Source organism: Hyla sarda, chromosome 4 (genome assembly GCF_029499605.1).
Source record: "Hyla sarda isolate aHylSar1 chromosome 4, aHylSar1.hap1, whole genome shotgun sequence".
In the NCBI taxonomy this organism is placed as follows: domain Eukaryota; kingdom Metazoa; phylum Chordata; class Amphibia; order Anura; family Hylidae; genus Hyla; species Hyla sarda.
Genome location: NC_079192.1, coordinates 255,852,431 through 255,874,794, shown reverse-complemented (window position 1 = coordinate 255,874,794; position 22,364 = coordinate 255,852,431). Strand labels below are relative to the sequence as shown.

At 44.0% G+C, this 22,364-nt stretch overlaps 1 protein-coding gene across 6 annotated transcripts in view; it reads right to left on the bottom strand.

Moving 5' to 3' along the window:
* TMEM117 (transmembrane protein 117) overlaps nucleotides 1-22,364 on the bottom strand; it is a 283,837-nt gene that overhangs the window by 48,503 nt on the left and 212,970 nt on the right. For 5 of the 6 annotated variants that reach the window (XM_056573968.1, XM_056573967.1, XM_056573972.1 and 2 more), the window contains one exon: nucleotides 3,708-3,867. In XM_056573968.1, the coding sequence (XP_056429943.1) occupies nucleotides 3,708-3,867 (160 nt within the window). Of the gene's footprint in view, nucleotides 1-2,375; nucleotides 2,518-3,707; nucleotides 3,868-22,364 lie in introns of those variants that run through there. The other variant, XM_056573970.1, reaches the window with a different exon arrangement.

Below are 22,364 nucleotides of genomic sequence, written 5' to 3'. Positions count from 1 at the left end.
AGTAGAATTTTGGGGTTTCTCAATAAATACACAACAAACTACTCTCAGCCTTCCTCTCAAAAAATTACATTTGATCCGGAAAGAAATCTGCACTATCCTAAACAAACAAACAAGATCTTTAAGGACTATTGCAGGCATAGTAAGTCTCTTGTCAGCCTCCATTCCGGCTATTTTCCCAGCCCCTTTGCATTACAGGGCTTTACCACGCCTCAAAATACAACACCTCAGAGAGGGTCTATCATACAATGTTCCCCTTTCATCAGAAGCCAGAAAATAACTATTATGGTGGATTCATCAAGTCCAACTTTGGAATGGCAAGACCATTTTCAATTGCAACCCGGATTTGATTATAGAATCCGATGCAAACCTTTTTGGTTGGGGCGCTGTTACTTTATGCGCTTTGGCCTCACACACTTGATGTAAGCCTTTTTTACCTGAGGAAGAGGCATGTACAAGCCTCGAAACGCATTGTGATTTGGCTTTAATAAAGAAGAACATTATTTAAAACTGACTTCTGAGTGGATCGCGCTATCATTCCATTTTTTTTCCTGTATCTCTTCCATTATAATCATCGGTTTGGAATCTCCCCACACTGACCCCGGGAAAGCAGCACCACTCCCTTGGATACCTACAGACACAGTAGTTGTGGCTCATACACAACTACCAAAGTTGAGCAGTTTTGCTATTTTGTTCCTACATAAACACACCTAGAATTACAGCAATACCATCCCATGGGAACCTCTGCCTCTTTCTGTTTTGGAATATATTCTCCAACGATTTGGCAGACTGGAACTCCCGTTTCCTGTCAGACCACAGCGATTGGATGCTACATCCGTCTATTATTTCTTCAATCAATTCCTATTTGGGTCCAATATATATGGATCTATTTGCGTCTCCATTGAACCGCCAGCTTCCACTCTTCTTCAGTTGGAGTCCGAACCCGGAAGCCCTGGGGGTGGATGCATTTTTTCAGATTTGGCCATCGAAGACCCTTTACGCATTCTCTCCTTTTGCAATGATTCCGGGGGTCCTTTCTCAAACTATGCATCAACGAGCGACATTGGTTCTGGTGGCCATCCCACGTCTGATTCCCTCAAATCCTAAACCTGTTCATAGATTTCCCAATCTTCCTCCCTACATCTCCTCACATTCTTCAAGATCCTACCAGGAAACCCCACCCTCTTGTTTTATCGGGGGGCCTTCCCCTAGTGGCATGCCTGATATGAGGTCTTCATCACTTGACATCGAAGTTTCTCAATCTACTAGAGATATCCTTTCCCAAGCTTGAGCCCCAGGTACCAAGAAAGCTTACAGATCTGCCTGATGACTTTGGGTTCATTGGTGCTCTTAGGAACATCTGGATCCAAGTCATACCTCTATCTAACGTATCTTAAACTATTTATCTGAAGCCTTTGACTCTGGTAAAGCTTACAGGACCATTAATCTATACAGATCAGCTATATCATCTGAACATGATTTCATAAATTCGATTCCTATTGACAAACATCCTTTAGTTTGTAGACTCCTTAGAGGTATTCATTTCAGAAGGCCTCCTCTTCCTAAATACCGTTCAACTTGGGATGTTTCCCTTCTTCTCAACCTCTTTTCCTCCTGGGAGGATAATGATTTTCTTCCTTTAAAACTTTTATCTTACAAATAAACTACTTTTTTATGTTTAATATCCATTAAAAGAGTATCAGATGTCAGAGCTCTTGATATCTCTCATAGATCTTTCTCCCTTCAAGGGGTTCATTTTACCATTACCCCCAGAACTAAGACTAATATCCATTCTGTTTTCTATCCGGCCTTCTTACAACATACAAAATTATGTGTCGTCAGATGTCTAAAATCTTATGAATCCAAGACTTTGTCTCTCAGATCTATTAATTCTTCCCAACTCCTCATTTCCTACTGTAAACCACACCTTCCAGTATCTTCTCCTACTCTTGCCAGATGGGTTAGATAATCCATGTTCTTAGCTGGTATTGATATTTCCCAATTTGGTGCCCACTCTATAAAAAGTGCTATGTTCACTAAAACTATTCAGGTGGCTCACTTTCTGATGTCCTTAAAGCTGCTGATTGGTCATCAGAATCAACATTCAAATCGTTCTATTTTAGACCAGAGTCTAATGTTTCTATGTGAAAGTTATAGTTTATCATCTGAAAATCGTATAGCTTTAAACTTGCACTATATTAGGAGCCTCCTGTCGGAAATAAAATTGAAGATTTTCCTAGTGTTTTATAACGGAAAATATAGATTTTATTAATGACAGGAGGCGAGTAATATCCCTCCCTATATTCCCATCCCTTTTATTATAAAATGTCCTTTGTTTTTCAGCCTATTGAAATTATCTACCTGAAGGCATCCCCATGGATTCTTCTGCAGAAGTTCCTTCCCTACCAAGCTATCTTCTTCAGGAGACATCTTGAGAGATTCTTCATCAATATCTTTACTCATTCCAGTTCATCCAGAGTTCTACCTCCCTGCCATATTTAAGACTTTTAGACTTTGGTTCTTCAATCCACGTTTTGTCACACCGAGAAAGAAGGTAATATTCCTTGATTAGAGACCTTTTATTGAGTAGGACTTATCCTGATTGGTGGTTCATACCTATACATGTTTGGTTACACATTAAAGTTTTTTCTCTTTCATTGTATTAACCTTTTCGCTCCTGGGAGTCTCAGTAAAGAGAAAGATATGCATTATATTACTCTCCTCCTATCGTTAAATGTTTTCCGTTTTAAAACACTAGGAAAATCTTCAAGTGCATTATCCAAAAGTAGGGTAATTTAAATAGGCACTGCCATTATGAAAAGCTTTTTATCTTTTGTAGTACTACTGATAAGAGTATTTTTTAAATATACATTTATTTAAAAAAATTAAAATTTTACTAAAAAATAAAAAAGGATAATAGCCGCCACTAGGGGTCATCTATCTTTATGCAGACAGACTACTCTGTATTTTGCAGCATACTGGATACCGGTGTGTTGGTATCCAGTATAGGAGATCACCATTGCACCACTACAGCCTTCAGCTGTTCCTAAACTACAACTCCCATGATGGGAGTTGTAGTTTTGCAACAACTGGGGATACAGTCTTTGTAAAATTCTGTTTTAGAGCTGTGTATTCTCCAGCTGTGTGTCTCCAGCTCTGGCAAAACTACAGACAAAGGATGTGTGGGCATGCTGGGAGTTGTAGTTTTGCTACAGCTAAAGGCAACACTGCTCTAACACAGTGCTTTACAAACACTGCAGCTCCAGCTGTTGCAAAACTACAACTCCCAGCATGCTTGAACAGCCAAAGCTTTCTCTGACTCCTGCATGAAAAAGAAGCTGATCAGAGATTCAGGAGTCTGTGAAAGCTGAATGACACACATAATGACAACTATTAGCATCCAGCTTTACTAGGAACAGATAGAAAATGTATGCATAAAAACTACTGTGCAGTGATTTGCAGACTGCCAGGCCGCTCCCAGACTCAGAGCAGATGAGTCATCCACAGTGAGGGAGAGAGATGGACACGCCTCCCTCCACAAGGCAAGAACACAAAGCAAGTGAGCAACATATACATGCTATTTGTTAGGGATATATAGGTCCTAGACACATAAAAAGGATATGTGCATAATCAGTAACAGTAATTTTTTTTTACACTATGACAGGTACACTTTAATGATTGTAAAAAATAACATAAAAAATACAACATACCTGCATAACAATAAGGAGGTCAAACACCAAGATAAATGAGGCCAAGAAAGCTCTTGAGACCTCATCACTAGGCAAAAATCCACGATTGAGCTTGTCCCAGCTTATCCAGTCAGTAGTAATGACAAGCACAACTACAGAGGTTAGGCTGAACAAAACAGTCCTAGAAAAATAAAGAAAATATATATCACTTTAAGATATGGGATGGACTCTCACTCCACATGAAGCCAATCTATATTTTATATGGAATGAATCGACAAAATTCTACATTTTGGTAGGGAAATTTCAGTGGCATAGTGGCTTTTTCAAGGGCTATGAGCTTAAAGAGTACCTGTCATCAAACCATATTTTTTAAACTAACTAAGATTATATTCCCTAACTACTCATAACACCCATCCTGCCCTTGAAAAATTTTCCGAGCTTTAAAAAGCTCTGTATCATACTTTTTCCCTTGCTCACATTGTGTGAGCTCTTGGCAGGAGAAAGTGGGCATTCCCCAGCAGGCGCAACATCACTAAAGCCTGCCAGAGCTGTGCCTCGCCATGCCCCACATGCACTTCCTGAGCTTGGTCTCCTGCCAGGCTGAGAGGAAACCAAAATAACTGTTTGACTTGCGCAGGGAACAGAACAAAGCTACCTTGTGGCCGTTTTTTCAATCACATTCAAAACATATAAAAGGTTGAGAATTTTAACAGCAAGTAAATAGCAAAGTGTCTTATAATTACATGAGGAACAATATGTTAAATGTTTAGTTTGGTGACAGATACTCTTTAACCTCATAGCCCTTGACAAAGCCGGTATGGCGGCGAAATGTCTGCGAGGTTAAAGGAGTGTATTATATCCAGCGAGAAGTTTAGACAGAGATGTGAGCCTTGTACCTATATGAAAGTGGAATGTGACAGGGTTATACTTCGCTGATGTAGCACACTAGACAATGTGTGAGAAGCTGGTGGACTCTTATTTAGGGTGTATTCACATGTACAGTATCCTGCGCATATTTGAAGTTACAAATTTTACGCTGCAGATTTCAATGTAAACTAAATGACTAAACATAGCTTCAAATCCTGTGCATCAAATCCTGTGCATGAAATATGTGCAGGATACTGTATGTGTGAATAGACCCTTAATAGGTAAACTTATTATAAAGGAGCATGTAAAGTTGGGGTGTTAGCCCAAACTCAGCAGGTAATTTTTGCTTTACCTAGAAAACGGATAATCTTTCACATGAGCACATACATACACACACACATTAACAATGTTTTATTCCTGCCCAGTGCTGTTTAATAAGAGCATTGTACTATAACATATTGTAAAAGCATTAGGCAGCATGAGTTGTTGCAGTAAAAACTAGGGCATATTTTACATGCTGAACACACCTCAAGATATTGCAAGCTTATGTAACTTAGCAACAAATGGAATTCGGGAGCTTGAGCATTGCTGGGTTAAGTCCATGCATAGAATATATTGTTTTCATATAATGGTTCACAAATTACAAGCAAGCTTGTTGCTATATGTACCGCTTTCAAGCCTGCTATTTTGTAGGTATATATCTGCACGTATACCTCCTGAACTCAGAATGTGGTTGGCTATGTGAACCTGTCATTACTGAGTTAAAGTGGAGCTTTTCAAGAGCAAAAAATACCATATGTGTAACTTATAGATGCACAATCTACAGTACACTGATCAGCCATACAATGTAAATCCTAATATTGTGTAGGCCCCCTTTCTTCTGCCAAAATAGTTCTCATCTGTTAAGTCATGGACTTTTAAGGTGCCTTGTGGTATATGGAACTAAGTTGTTAGCAGCAGATCCCTTTTAATTAGAATTAATGTGTCAGGCCCTATAGAAAATAGGAGCCATGCTTACCTAACCCTGGTCCCCCATCAGCACTGGTTTACCTCTGCCTGGTCCCCTGATCTTCTCTCTCCTTTTTGTTTCTGTGATGAGCATTTGTTTCAGGACTTGGTGGCTCAGACAATCACTGGCCTAGACAGCAGATCAGGAGCTGGGGAATGTGGCTAGGTAAGTATGGCTTTTTTACTAGTTTTTATTTTAACTGCTACAGACTGAGGTTCACTTCATATGACAGCTGCAGTATTTGTTGTTAGCGTTTTAACAAGTATCTGACATCACACATGGAGAAACACTGCTGTACTACAGGTGGGACAATTTAATTATGACACAGACATTAGATGTTTGTCATATCATGTGATTTTCCTTATGGATGGCTATGTCCCCCTATGGCTAATGTCACACAGGAAAGATGCTGCACAACCCCTGTCACTGGCTGATAGCTGCGATCACTGTGCTTTGCTACCATATGCCATTTATACAGTATGTAAGAGTGCATTCACAGACTGCAGCTGATTCCTATGGACATAGAAAACCCACATGTGGTGGCCAATGGCCGCACAATTTTGCCAGTTATACATTAGTTTTACTTTTAATGGCTGTACTGGCTCTAAAGATCTACAGTAGAGCTGCATTCAGGATCCTCTATGTAATCACAGGATTCTGTACACAAATACACACTGAAGGAGAGATTTATCAAAACCTGTTTAGAGTAAGAGAGAGGTGCAGTTGCCCATAGCAACCAGATTGCTTCTTTTATTTTTAAAATCCTCAATTGGGAATCTGGTGTGTTAAAGAAAATATGTGAATGAACCCCTTTTTCGTGGGCCAAGTTGTACTCTTTATTCCCCCCTTCTCCTCCCCCCTTATTTTACCATGGATTGTTTTACTACTGTTAAAAAATTAAAAACTCTACACCACTGTGTTTTGACCACTATGGAGGAAATTTATCACAACCTGGCAGAGGAAAAGTTGACCGGTTTCCCAGAGCAACCAATCAGATCGCTTCTTTCATTTTTTTTAAAAAAGGCCTCTGAAAAATAAAAGAAGCAATCTGATTGGTTGCTTTTCCTCAGCACAGGTTTTGATAAATCTCCCCTTATATCTTTTTTTTTGTCTACAGAGGCAATAAATGGCTCTTTTTTTTTTTTTTGTGTCATGAGCTAAAGTTTTTATCAGTACCATTTTGGATGTGACTTCTTGACTGCATTTTATCAATTTGTTTTCTGGTTTCTATTGTTTGGTATTTTTATTTTACTTATGCCCTTTACTGTGCGGGATCAGCAATGTTATATTTTACCGAACATAGTTGAAGAAAGAAGGTAGTTAAGTTCACCTAAGGAGACAAACCTAATCCCCTGGCTAGACTCCAGTAACCAAAAGCATAAACAGCTAAGATTCATAAGTATCAGTTTACACTGCAGGTAGTTTTGATGCAATTTCATATTTAAAGGGGTTATCCAGGAAAAAACTTTTTTTTATATATATATCATCTGGCTCCAGAAAGTTAAACAGATTTGTGAATTACTTCTATTAAAAAATCTTAATCCTTTCAGTACTTATGAGCTGATGAATTTAAGGTTGTTCTTTTCTGTCTAAGTGCTCTCTGATGACACGTGTCTCGGGAACCCCCCAGTTTAGAAGAGGTTTGCTATGGGGATTTGCTTCTAAACTGGGCGGTACTTTACAACATATCAAAAGTTTTTGTATCTGACAATGCCCATTTAAGTGGCTGCGCTAGCTTCAGGGCAGTAAGTGTCGGCTACTATCAATAGCCAGACACTCACTGTTTATGCTGGGCAGTGGCAAGAGTCCTTAAAGGGGTACTCTGCCCCTAGACATCTTATCCCCTATCCAAAGGATAGGGGATAAGATGTCAGATTGCCGCTGGGGACCCCTGCAATATAGCAAGCAGCACCCACCTGTAACTGCTTCCGGAAGCGCTGGAGGTTCTCTGGCTAATTCCTCCCGACCACGGGGACGGAAGATCGTGACGTCACGACTCCGTCCCCGAGTGACGTCACGCCCCGTCCCCTCAATGCAAGTCTATGGGAGGGGGCGTGACAGCCATCACGCCCCCTCCCGTAGACTTGCATTGAGGGGGCGTGACGTCCCACAGAGGCGGAGTCGTGATGTCACGATCTTCCGTCCTCGTGGTCGGGAGGAATTAGCCAGAGAACCTCCAGCGATTCCGGAACCAGTTACAGGTGGGTGCTGCTTGCTATATTGCGGGGGTCCCCAGCGGCGGGACCCCAGCGATCTGACATGATACACCCTATCCTTTGGACAGGGGATAAGATGTCTAGGGGCAGAGTACCCCTTTGAGGGGTTAAAGAGGCTGTTACACACTTTTATTTAATACCTTGAAAGAAAACTGACTCCAACTGCTGAGCATTTGGTTTTTTAGTACTGATAGATAAAATAGTGATGGTTATTGAAGTTTATTGGATATCTAATGTTGAGAACAAAAATGCAAACACAAATAGAAGCATCCCAAAGAGAGATCCAGTAAACTGTAACATAACTGGAAATTTGCATAATATAATTAAAATATAATGGTTGAAAAAAGACAGACGTCCATCAAGTTCAAATATATATGTACCCTGTTCCAAATTATGCAAATGAAATGTTTCTCATTTACCTAAATAATTGATGTAAATAACAGTCAGAATAATTCTCATGTTATCGACTTTTAAGAGTACAATTCAAATTTTATTGAACAAACCTCCTAATGATAACTGTATTTTTTTAAACATAAAAAACTTACAATGCACTGTTCCAAATTATTATGCACAGTAAGTTCCAAAACACTTCATCGGTTGTAAAGAACTTAAAAATGTCATTTGCTGTGTTTGCAGCATATTTACTGAAATCAAAAGCTGTTTCAATCAAACTTTAAACAACATTTTAACTTTTTAAACATTTTAACAGGCCCCGTCACATTTTAACATAGGACACCTTATTTGATAGCAGCTTCACGAGTCTTGCATCCATTGAACTTGTGAGTTTTTGGACAGTTTCTGCTTGAATTTGTTTGTAAAATGTCAGAATAGCCTCTCAGAGCTGCTGTTTGAATGTAAACTGCCTCCCACCCTCATAGATCTTTTGCTTCAATGGGCACTGTCAGATACAAAAACTTCTGATACATTGTAAAGCATGCAAAACCAATAGGTTTTGCAATTGCTTTCATTAGAAAATGTTCATTATTTCATACGGAAAAAGCCGGTCAAACAACTGCCCCCCCCTGCCTGCTTGGACATATACTAGTCCTGCTGTGTCCTTGCGTCATCACCTACGTCATGGACACACTTCCTTGATTGACAGCTATGAGTGCAGGGCTCACAGTTGGAGGAAAAAAATCTTCCCACTGTCAGCTTGTGTCCCGTTACTGTCAGTGAGGACAAGCTGGGAGATGCAGTTTTGCTAATGCTAGGAGATGTGAGCAGACAGTATACTGAGGGCCCCTGCACATTTCGGCCACGCCCACTCCCTTTGAGAGGAATTCAGACTAGTGAGCTAAATTAAAAGTGTAATAAAAAATAAATAAAGGTGCTAGACACATAAAAATTAGATGTACATGGTCAGGATTAGGCACTGAGTGAAATATTTAAATAAACGTTTTTTTGTTGGATCTGACGGGTACGCTTTAAGAATGCTTCAAAGGTTCCCAATAGGACTGAGGTAACGGGAGGATGGAGGCCACACCATGACTTTCTCTTCTTTTTATCCCCATAGCAGCCATTGATGCAGAGTAGTGTTGCTCGCGAATATTCGCAATACGAATTTTATTCGCGAATATCGCATATTCGCGAATTCGTGAATATTCGCGAATATAGCGCTATATGTTCGTAATTACGAATATTGTTATTTATTTTTTTTTTTTCATAGTACACATCACAGTGATCATCCCTCTCTGCTTCCAGCTTGTGTGGTGTAAAGAAGGCTCTAATACTACTGTATGAGACTGGTGTGCGAATTTTCGCATATGCGAATTTCTGTTTATGCTAATTTTCGTATATGCTAATTTTCACATATGAAAATTGTCCCATATGCGCATTTTCGCATATGCGAAAATAATACGAGAGTATTAGGAATATGCGAATATTCGCAAATATATGTCGAATATTAGTGTTACGCCGAGCGCTCCGGGTCCCCGCTCCTCCCCGGAGCGCTCGCAACATCCTCGCATTTGCAGCGCCCCGGTCAGACCTGCTGACCGGGTGCGCTGCAATACCCCTCTCAGCCGGGATGCGATTCGCGATGCGGGAGGCGCCCGCTCGCGATGCGCATCCCGGCTCCCGTACCTGACTCGCTCTCCGTCGGTCTTGTCCCGGCGCGCGCGGCCCCGCTCCTTAGGGCACGCGCGCGCCGGGTCTCTGCAATTTAAAGGGCCACTGCGCCACTGATTGGCGCAGCTGGCTTAATTAGTGTGTTCACCTGTGCACTCCCTATTTATACCTCACTTCCCCTGCACTCCCTCGCCGGATCTTGTTGCCATTGTGCCAGTGAAAGCGTTTCCTTGTGTGTTCCTAGCCTGTGTTCCAGACCTCCTGCCGTTGCCCCTGACTACGATCCTTGCTGCCTGCCCTGACCTTCTGCTACGTCCGACCTTGCTCTTGTCTACTCCCTTGTACCGCGCCTATCTTCAGCAGTCAGAGAGGTTGAGCCATTGCTGGTGGATACGACCTGGTTGCTACCGCCGCTGCAAGACCATCCCGCTTTGCGGCGGGCTCTGGTGAATACCAGTAGCAACTTAGAACCGGTCCACCAGCACGGTCCACGCCAATCCCTCTCTGGCACAGAGGATCCACCTCCAGCCAGCCGAATCGTGACAGTAGATCCGGCCATGGATCCCGCTGAAGTCCCACTGCCAGTTGTCGCCGACCTCACCACGGTGGTCGCCCAGCAGTCGCAACAGATAGCGCAACAAGGCCACCAGCTGTCTCAACTGACCGTGATGCTACAGCAGCTATTACCACAACTCCAGCAACAATCTCCTCCGCCAGCTCCTGCACCTCCTCCGCAGCGAGTGGCCGCCTCCGGCCTACGATTATCCTTGCCGGATAAATTTGATGGGGACTCTAAGTTTTGCCGTGGCTTTCTTTCACAATGTTCCCTGCACTTGGAGATGATGTCGGACCAGTTTCCTACTGAAAGGTCTAAGGTGGCTTTCGTAGTCAGCCTTCTGTCTGGGAAAGCTCTGTCATGGGCCACACCGCTCTGGGACCGCAATGACCCTGTCACTGCCTCTGTACACTCCTTCTTCACGGAGATTCGAAGTGTCTTTGAGGAACCTGCCCGAGCCTCTTCTGCTGAGACTGCCCTGCTGAACCTGGTCCAGGGTAATTCTTCTGTTGGCGAATACGCCATCCAATTCCGTACTCTTGCCTCCGAATTATCCTGGAATAATGAGGCCCTCTGCGCGACCTTTAAAAAAGGCCTATCCAGCAACATTAAAGATGTGCTGGCCGCACGAGAAATTCCTGCTAACCTGCATGAACTTATTCATCTGGCCACCCGCATTGACATGCGTTTTTCCGAAAGGCGTCAGGAGCTCCGCCAGGATATGGACCTTGTTCGCACGAGGCGGTTTCTCTCCCCGGCTCCTCTCTCCTCTGGTCCTCTGCAATCCGTTCCTGTGCCTCCCGCCGTGGTGGCTATGCAAGTTGACCGGTCTCGCTTGACACCTCAAGAGAGGACACGACGCCGCATGGAGAATCTGTGCCTGTACTGTGCCGGTACCGAACACTTCTTGAAGGATTGTCCTATCCGTCCTCCCCGCCTGGAAAGACGTCCGCTGATTCTGCACAAAGGTGAGACAGTTTTTGATGTCAACTCTGCTTCTCCACGCCTTATTGTGCCTGTGCGGATATCTTCCTCTACCTTCTCCTTCTCTGCTATGGCCTTCTTGGATTCCGGATCTGCAGGAAATTTTATTTTGGCCTCTCTCATCAACAGGTTCAACATCCCAGTGACCAGTCTCGCCAGACCCCTCTACATCAATTCTGTTAACAATGAAAGATTGGACTGTACCGTGCGTTACCGCACGGAACCTCTCCTAATGTGCATCGGACCTCATCACGAAAAAATTTAATTTTTGGTCCTCTCCAACTGCACTTCTGAAATTCTTCTTGGATTACCGTGGCTTCAACGCCATTCCCCAACCCTTGATTGGTCCACAGGAGAAATCAAGAACTGGGGTACTTCTTGTCTCAAGGACTGTCTTAAACCGGTTCCCAGTACTCCCTGCCGTGACCCTGTGGTTCCCCCTGTATCCGGTCTTCCTAAGGCTTATATGGACTATGCTGACGTCTTTTGCAAGAAGCAAGCTGAGACTTTACCCCCTCACAGGCCTTATGACTGTCCTATTGACCTCCTCCCGGGTACTACTCCACTCCGGGGCAGAATCTATCCTCTGTGTGCTCCAGAGACTCTTGCCATGTCAGAGTACATCCAGGAGAATTTAAAAAAGGGCTTTATCCGCAAATCCTCCTCTCCTGCCGGAGCTGGATTTTTTTTTGTGTCCAAAAAAGATGGCTCCCTACGCCCTTGCATTGACTACCGCGGACTTAATAAAATCACGGTTAAAAACCGCTACCCCTTACCTCTTATCTCGGAACTCTTTGATCGCCTTCAAGGTGCCCACATCTTTACCAAACTGGACTTAAGGGGGGCTTATAATCTCATCCGCATCAGGGAGGGGGACGAATGGAAGACTGCATTTAACACTAGAGATGGACACTTTGAGTATCTGGTCATGCCCTTTGGCCTGTGCAACGCCCCTGCCGTCTTCCAAGACTTTGTTAATGAAATTTTTCGTGATCTCTTATATTCCTGTGTTGTGGTTTATCTGGACGATATTCTGATTTTTTCTGCCAACTTAGAAGAACACCGCCAGCATGTCCGCATGGTTCTTCAGAGACTTCGGGACAATCAACTTTATGCCAAAATGGAGAAATGTCTGTTTGAATGTCAATCTCTTCCTTTCCTAGGATACTTGGCCTCTGGCCAGGGACTACAAATGGACCCAGATAAACTCTCTGCCGTCTTAGATTGGCCACGCCCCTCCGGACTCGGTGCTATCCAATGTTTTTTGGGGTTCGCAAATTATTACAGACAATTTATTCCACACTTTTCCACTATTGTGGCTCCTATCGTGGCTTTAACCAAGAAAAATGCCAATCCCAAGTCCTGGTCTCCCCAAGCGGAAGACGCATTTAAACATCTCAAGTCTGCCTTTTCTTCTGCTCCCGTGCTCTCCAGACCTGACCCATCTAAACCCTTTTTATTGGAGGTAGATGCCTCCTCAGTGGGAGCTGGAGCTGTCCTTCTACAAAAAAATTCTTCCGGGCATGCTGTTACTTGTGGGTTTTTTTCTAGGACCTTCTCTCCGGCGGAGAGAAACTACTCCATCGGGGATCGAGAACTACTGGCCATTAAATTGGCGCTTGAGGAATGGAGGCATCTGCTGGAGGGATCAAAATTTCCAGTTATCATATACACTGATCACAAGAATCTCTCCTATCTCCAGTCTGCCCAACGGCTGAACCCTCGCCAGGCCAGGTGGTCGTTGTTCTTTGCCCGTTTTAACTTTGAAATTCATTTTCGCCCTGCTGACAAGAACATTAGGGCCGATGCCCTCTCTCGTTCTTCTGATGCCTCTGAAGTAGAAGTCTCTACGCAACACATCATTCCTCCGGACTGTCTGATCTCCACTTCTCCAGCCTCCATCAGGCAAACTCCTCCAGGGAAGACCTTCGTTTCTCCACGCCAGCGTCTCGGGATTCTCAAATGGGGACACTCCTCCCATCTCACAGGCCATGCGGGCATCAAAAAATCCTTGCAACTCATCTCTCGTTTTTATTGGTGGCCGACTCTGGAGACGGATGTTGTTGATTTTGTGCGGGCCTGTACTGTCTGTGCCCGAGATAAGACTCCTCGCCAGAAGCCTGCTGGTCTCCTTCATCCTCTGCCCGTTCCCGAACAGCCTTGGTCACAGATTGGTATGGACTTTATTACAGACTTGCCCTCATCCCGTGGCAACACAGTTGTTTGGGTGGTCGTTGATCGATTTTCCAAGATGGCACATTTTATTCCTCTTCCTGGTCTTCCTTCAGCGCCTCAGTTGGCAAAGCAATTTTTTGTACACATTTTTCGCCTTCATGCATTGCCCACGCATATCGTCTCGGATAGAGGCGTCCAATTCGTGTCTAAATTCTGGAGGGCCCTCTGTAAACAGCTCAAGATTAAATTAAACTTCTCTTCTTATCATCCCCAATCCAATGGGCAAGTAGAAAGAATTAACCAGGTCCTGGGTGACTATTTACGGCATTTTGTTTCCTCCCGCCAGGATGACTGGGCAGATCTTCTACCATGGGCCGAATTCTCATACAACTTCAGAGTCTCCGAATCTTCTGCTAAGTCCCCATTTTTCGTGGTGTACGGCCGTCACCCTCTTCCCCCCTCCCTACTCCCTTGTCCTCGGGTTTGACCGCTGTGGATGAAGTGACTCGTGATCTTTCCACCATATGGAAAGAAACCCAAAATTCTCTTTTACAGGCTTCATCCCGCATGAAAAGGTTTGCCGATAAGAAAAGAAGAACTCCCCCCATTTTTGCTCCCGGAGACAAGGTATGGCTCTCCGCTAAATATGTCCGCTTTCGTGTCCCCAGTTACAAACTGGGACCACGCTATCTTGGTCCTTTCAAAGTCTTGGGCCAGATTAACCCTGTCTCTTACAAACTCCTTCTTCCTCCTTCTCTTCGTATTCCCAATGCCTTCCATGTCTCTCTCCTTAAACCACTCATCATTAACCGCTTCTCTCCCAAACTTGTTTCTCCCACTCCTGTTTCCGGTTCTTCTGACGTCTTCTCCGTGAAGGAGATTCTGGCCTCCAAGACGGTCAGAGGGAAAAAAATTTTCTTGGTGGATTGGGAAGGCTGTGGTCCAGAAGAGAGATCCTGGGAACCTGAGGACAACATCCTAGACAAAAGTCTTATCCTCAGGTTCTCAGGCTCCAAGAAGAGGGGGAGACCCAAGGGGGGGGGTACTGTTACGCCGAGCGCTCCGGGTCCCCGCTCCTCCCCGGAGCGCTCGCAACATCCTCGCATTTGCAGCGCCCCGGTCAGACCTGCTGACCGGGTGCGCTGCAATACCCCTCTCAGCCGGGATGCGATTCGCGATGCGGGAGGCGCCCGCTCGCGATGCGCATCCCGGCTCCCGTACCTGACTCGCTCTCCGTCGGTCTTGTCCCGGCACGCGCGGCCCCGCTCCTTAGGGCGCGCGCGCGCCGGGTCTCTGCAATTTAAAGGGCCACTGCGCCACTGATTGGCGCAGCTGGCTTAATTAGTGTGTTCACCTGTGCACTCCCTATTTATACCTCACTTCCCCTGCACTCCCTCGCCGGATCTTGTTGCCATTGTGCCAGTGAAAGCGTTTCCTTGTGTGTTCCTAGCCTGTGTTCCAGACCTCCTGCCGTTGCCCCTGACTACGATCCTTGCTGCCTGCCCTGACCTTCTGCTACGTCCGACCTTGCTCTTGTCTACTCCCTTGTACCGCGCCTATCTTCAGCAGTCAGAGAGGTTGAGCCGTTGCTGGTGGATACGACCTGGTTGCTACCGCCGCTGCAAGACCATCCCGCTTTGCGGCGGGCTCTGGTGAATACCAGTAGCAACTTAGAACCGGTCCACCAGCACGGTCCATGCCAATCCCTCTCTGGCACAGAGGATCCACCTCCAGCCAGCCGAATCGTGACAATTAGTCCATATATTCGCGAATATTCGCGAATTCGAATATGGCCTATGCCGCAGAGGTCTTGCATGAAGATGATTTTATTACCAAAAGCATAGTTCTTCCTTCTGTACCAGGGAAAAAAGTGGTCAGTCAGAAATTCCACATACTTTGCAAAGGTCATCTTTACACTTTTGGGGACCTTAAAGGAGCCAACCAGCTCTCTATTTGGCCCAAAACATGACTCCACAACTGCCTTGCTGATGTCGCAGGCTTGTTGGAACAGGGTGGCTGTCCATGTTGCAGGTTGTTGGAACAGGGTGGCTGTCCACCAACCATCCACTACCCCATCCATCTAGACCATCCAGGGTTGCACGACACTCATCAATGAACAAGACTGTTTGTAAATTAGTCTTCATGTATTTTTCTGCCCAATTCAGCCATTTCTGCTTCTGAGCATTGGTTAGTGGTGGCGAATAGAAGGTTTATGCACAGTTGCAAGAACCTTGATGTCCGTGGGACTCCAGAGGCACCAGCAGCTTCAGATATCTGATTGCTGCAATGTAATAGTATTTTAGCAGCTGCTCTCTTGATCCGATGCATGGATCTGGCAGAAATGTTCCTCAATGTGCCTTTATCTACCTGAACCTGTCTGTGCTCTGAATCAGCCACAAATCTCTTAATAGTGCGATTATCACGCTTACGTTTTCGTGAAATATCTAATGTTTTCATACCTTGTCCAAGGCTTCGAACTATTTAACTCTTTTTGGCAGCAGAGAGATCCTTTTTCTTCACCATATTGCTTGAAAATGGTGCTCTGCTTAATAATGTGGAACGCCCACCTTTAGTAGTTTTTCCTTAAATTAAGCTCACCTGGCAATCTAATTACCACAGATGTCTGAGATTGTTTTCAGTGATCAAAAGAGCCCTGAACCACAATACCATCCATGAGTTAAACTGAAAAACAAAATATTTAATCTTTGTGACACTTAAATCGAATTTTAATAATAATTTGGAACAGGGTGTATATATGCATATAGTTCATGCTACTTCTTAAACCACACCCTATGACTTTTGCTTAAATAAAGTTTCATGATTCTAGTTGCAGAGATACATTTAATGGAGTCTAAGTCCACAATATAAGTGCTGACAGTGTACATTTTTATGCCCTTGACTTTGGATGCAGTTACTGTAGGTAATAGGAATATGCAGAGCTATCGACAACATGTAGAAGCTGATTCAATTAAATTATTACAATTTTTATTTCCTGCTTAGCTTTACAAGATGGCAGAAAGATCATAAAGAGGACTGTGCAATAAATATACTGAGCTGAGCCTGTTTTTCTCTCTTCAATTTGATGTCAAATCAAAAGTTCTTTCCTATGTTCTTATTTTGAAGATACAAAGTGAAAAACTTTGCTATACTTGTCCTCTAAATTGATGTTTTCTTTTAATAAGCTTCGGCAGATGAAATAAATGTGAATGTCTTGAATGCATTTCTGTCCTATTGGTTAGTGCGGAGTAAAATGCATTAAAAAGAAATATGATATGCGCTTCATCAGCATATAAATCAAGTTAAGAACATCTCTTCTACTTCAGTTAAAGGGGTACTCCGGTGGAAATTTTTTTTTTTTAATCAACCAGTGCCAGAAAGTTAAACAGATTTGTAAATGACTTCTATTAAAAAAAAATGTTTACCCTTCCAGTACTTTTTATCAGCTGTATGCTACAGAGAAAATTCTTCTCTTTTTGAATTTCTTTTTTGTCTTGTCCACAGTGCTCTCTGCTGACACCTAATGCACGTATCAGGAACTGTCCATAGCAGGAGAAAATCCCCATTGCTGCTCTGGATGGTTCCTGACACGGTCAGAGGTGTCAGCAGAGAGCACTGTGGACAAGACAAAAAAGAAATTAAAAAAGAAAAGAATTCCCTCTGTATCATACAGCTGCTAAAAAGTACTGGTAGGGTAAAGATTTTTTTTTAATAGAAGTAATTTACAAACTTGGCACTAGTTGATTTAAAAACATTTTTTTCCCACTGGAGTATCCCTTTAATGTTGGAAAAGAAGTTTCTAGTAGGTCAAATGTAGCATTACTAATGCATTAACTTAAACAAATGGGAACAGGAATTTGAAAACGGACATAAGAAACAACACAAAATGTGACAAAGATGACATACACATGACTCAGAAAGAAAATGTTAACTCTGCCTTCACTGTATAGTTTATATGTGAAAATGTAACTATCTAACCTTAACCTTAATGCGGGTCAAAGGTGTCATGGTCAATTTCATTGAAAAATTACTTATTGTGCAGCACTGTGCGTGACATGCATCCATTTTTAATGGGCACCAAAATCCCTGAAAGGATGTGCTCAGTGCTGCACAATATTCATTTGTCTAAAATGCATTGGAAGTACACTTTAAGATCAGCAGCATTGACTTTAATGGGGTAGTTAAAATGTGCAATAAATCCAGTGTTGCAGATTTCAACGAATGCGAATATCGCCGTGATTCAATCGCGCGAATCCCTTCATGAAAGCAGATGTCCGGCGCAGACTTTTTCTATTCCGTCCTTCCCTAGTTGCACAAAAAAGATAAAACAAATTTCCACTTACCTCCATATGTTGCCCCAGAGCTCTGCAACAGCTGATCAGTCGGACAGGCTGTCTGCCTCCGACTTCCTTTAGCCCGGTATGTGACACGGCGCTTCAGCCTATCACCGGCCGCAGCGATGTCCTGCCTCGGCCGGTGACAGGCTGAGGCGCCGTGTGACGTACCGGGCTAAAGGAACTAGGAAGTAAACAGCCTGGCCGACCGATCAGCTGTTGCGGAGCTCCGGGGCAACATATGGAGGTAAGTGAGAGTTTGATTTGTCTTTTTTTGCAGCCCGGGCAGGACGGAATAGAAAAAGTCTGCGCCAGACATCTCCTTTAAACTCCATTTAGTGCGGTCCAGGCTCCAGGGGCTGGGCATCTAAAATGGCAGATCCACATGTGAAGACATGGGGCAAGGAATCCTGGTAAGGCGGGAACAAAGGTCAGCGGGATGACCTTGAATCACATGCAGCCTATCAGCAGCCAGTCACCCCTGTGATGTCACAGCCCTATATAAATCAGCAGCCATCATGCAGCCAGTCACATCAGTGTTCTATTACAGAGAGAGAGGTACAGAAAGCAGTGTGTTGTACAGAAAAGCATTTTTACAGCAGCAATTCACCTCAAGCCCAAATCCAGCCTAGAAGCACTGATAGGGAAGGGAGAGAGATTGTGAGAGAGAGTGCAATTTTGGGTGTAGTACACAGTGACTGTGTGCTGCAGCACTGGTGTGTACAACAACTGAAAAGCTAATAGTAGCCAGCAAGTTAGGGTGAGCAGAGCACTAAAAGCGTATTGTCCTCTATTAAGTGTCACCTGTGCGTACATCTAAGTGGTGTACCATTTTGTTCCTGTTAAGCCATGTCCAAGAGACATCAGTATGCGCCAACTCATCATATGGTGCAGAAGCTGAATGTGCTCCTGTCCAAGTTGCTGGTGCTGCAGTCCCTCCCATTTCAAGTGGTGGACTCTGCACCTTTCAGAGAACTGATGTCTTGTGCCGAGCCAAGGCGGAGAGTCCCATGCTGTCATTTCTTTGTGAAGAAGGCAGTACCATCCCTGCACAATTTTGTGGAACAGAAAGTGGGCCAGTCCTTGAGCCTGTCGGTGTGTACCAAAGTGCACGGCAGTGCCGACGTGTGGAGCTGTAACTACAGTCAGGGACAATACATGTCCTATACAGCCCACTGGGTGAATGTGGTTCAGGCACAGCCACAACAGCAACTTGGACAGGTCACTCAGTTTCCGCCTTCACGCTCTCAGGCCATTGGTCCTGTGACAGTGTGTGACTCCGCCTCCTCATCCTCCACTGTGTCCTCAGTCTCCACTGCATTGACAAGTCTCAGGGCCCCTCCAGTATACCATCACGTCACGCTGTTCTACACATGGTTTGCCTTGGCGAACTGAGTCACACAGGGGAGGAACTGCTAAAAGTCATTCATCAAGAAATCAAATCATGGCTTACTCCACAAAAACTGGAAATGGGAATCATGGTGACCGACAACGAGATGAATATCTTGTCTGCGCTGTGACAAGGAAACCTGAGACATGCGCCCTGCATGGCACACAGGTTCAATCTGGTTGTCAAGCGGTTCCTGAAGTGTTCCCCCCATCTGCAAGACATCCTAACAATGGGAAGGAAACTTTGCATGCACTTCAGCCACTCATACATCGCAAACCACACCCTCCTTGAGATGCAGAGTCAGAACGGTATCCCCCAACATAGTCTGATTTGCGACGTTTCCACACATTGGAATTCCACCCTCCATTTGTTGTACCCACTATACAAACAGAGAAAAGCCATGGCCAATTTCTTGATGATCCAAGCGGATAGGGGTACTCCCCTGTGTAACTTCAATGTCAACCAGTGGCAGCTCGTACATGACACCTGCCATTTGCTCAGTCCCTTTGAGGAAGCCACATTATTAGTCATTTTTCAGGATTACGGGATGAACAATGCCATTCCACTGCTTAATTTACTACAACACATGTTGCAAACGATGGCTGGTCAGCGTACTGGAGATATCTCACGGCCACATGAGCCCTGTAGGAGCTGAACTGGAGGAGGGGGAGGGGCACAGTGGAGCACAGTTTGGTTTCGCGAGATGGGCAGTTTTTCTTGTCATCTGACATGAGAGGGGGAGCAGGAGCAGCCAGAGGAGCTAGAAGGTTATCAGGAAGGTCAGACAGAGGACCCAGACACACCGTGGCAGTATGCAGTGGAGAAGGAGGCAGGGAGTCCCTCCGAGTCACTTGCACAAATGGCACGATGCATGCTTACTTGCTTGCGTAGTGACCGCTGATGAATTGTCACCATTCGGCAGCAGGATTACTTCTGGCTCTCCACCTTATTGGACCCTTGCTACCGGCCCTATATGGTCTGCTGCCGCCAACTCCAGGCTCTGTCACTGTACTGCCATGTGGTCTCCTCATGCTGCTGGCACATTAAATAAAACTTTTTAGGTTCATCTATTTGAAATCTTCAATTTAAATGTTAAAAAATATCTTTAATCCTTTCAATTGTGAGGTCCTATGGTCTCGTCAGGCTGTTGCCACCTCCAGGCTGGGTCATTCGGCCACTATATGGTATCCTCATGCTGCCACCACCTCCACGCTTTGTCTTTCAGCCACTATATGGTCTCCTCATGCTGCCGCCACCTTCACGCTGTGTCATTCAGCCACTATATGGTCTCCTCATACTGATTCCACCTCCAGGCTCTGTCATTGTGCTGCTCTGCACCAGTGATTCTAATAGCGACACTTCTAATCAGCATGTCATACTGAATAACAGTATCCCCTTAAGGACGAAGCCCATTTGGGCCTTAAGGACGCAGACAATTTTATTTTAACATTTTAGTTTTTTCCTTCTCGCCTTCAAAAAATCATAACTCTTTTATATTTTCATCCACAGACTAGTATGAGGGCTTATTTTTTGCGCGACCAGTTGTCCGTTGTAATGTCATCACTCACTTTACCATAAAATTTATGGCGCAACCAAAAACATACTATTTGTGTGGTGAAATTAAAAAGAAAACCGCAATTTTGAATATTTTGGTAGGTTTCGTTTTCACGCCATACAATTTACGGTAAAAATGACGTGTTATTTATACTTTGGGTCAAGGCAATTAAAATGATACCCATGATAATATACTTTTCTATTACTGTTGCGCTTAAAAAAAATTGCAAAGTGTTTAACCAAATTAGTACGTTTAAAATCCCCCTATTTTTAAGACCTAAAACTTTTTCATTTTTCCTTATAAGCGGCGGTATGAGGGCTCTTTTTATTGATACTATATTTGCTTATATAAGACTTTTAATACTTTTTTTTATAATTTTTTGTTGGAATAAAATGTTATAAAAAAGCAGCTATTTTGGACTTTTTTTACGTTCACGCCGTTCACCGTACGGTATCATTAACATTTTATTTTAATAGTTGAGATATTTATGCACGCGGCAATACCAAATATGTATATAAAATATTTTTTTTTTACACTTTTTGAGGGTGAAATAGGGAAAATGGGACAATTTACGTTTTTATTGAGGGAGGGGGTTTTTCACTTTTTTTTTACTTTAATTTTTTAATTTTTTACTTTTATTTTTACACTTTAATAGTCTGCATAGGGGACTATTTATAGCAATCATTCGATTGCTAATACTGTTCAGTGCTATGTATAGGACATAGCACTGATCAGTGTTACCGGTCATCTTCTGCTCTGGTCTGCTCGATCGCAGACCAGAGCAGAAGACCACAGGAGACGGCCGGAGCAAGGTGAGGGAACCTCCGGCCGCCATGCCGGATGATCGGATTGCCGCGGCAGTGCTGCGGGCGATCCGATCATCCATTCAAAGTACTGCGATGCTGCAGATGCCGTGATCTGTATTGATCACGGCATCTGAGGGGTTAATGGCGGCCTCCGTGCGATCGCGGATGTCCATCATTACGGTTGGTCCCTGGCTGCTATCAGCAGCCGGGACCTTCCACGCATTACGTGAGCATCGCTCCGATGCTCGCGGTTATGCAAAGGATGTAAATGTACGTCATGGTGCATTAAGTACCACCTCACCAGGACGTACATTTACGTTCTGCGTCGTTAAGGGGGTATTATTTCACCCTATGCGTGTTACAGCACAGCAAAGTGTTCTACACCCTTATTGAGGCTCTCTGTAGGCCAGAAATAGCCATTTTTAATATCGATTCACCGCAAATAAATTCGGACCAAACCAAATTTTTTCGAAAAATTTGGCGAATCGGCCAAATTGAATTTTTCAAAAATTCGCTCATCTCTACTTATCGATCTATAGGTCCAATGAGTCTCATCAATATACGCCATCATCAGTATTGATCATGGCATTTAAAGGATTAAAGGATTAATGATGTCTGCAGTTAGCCATGGGTCCCCAGCTGCTGATAGCAGTCTATACCTACCATCTATAGAGCAAGTGAAGCTCCTGTGCATGCTTCATAGATTGTACAAGCTGCAGGAC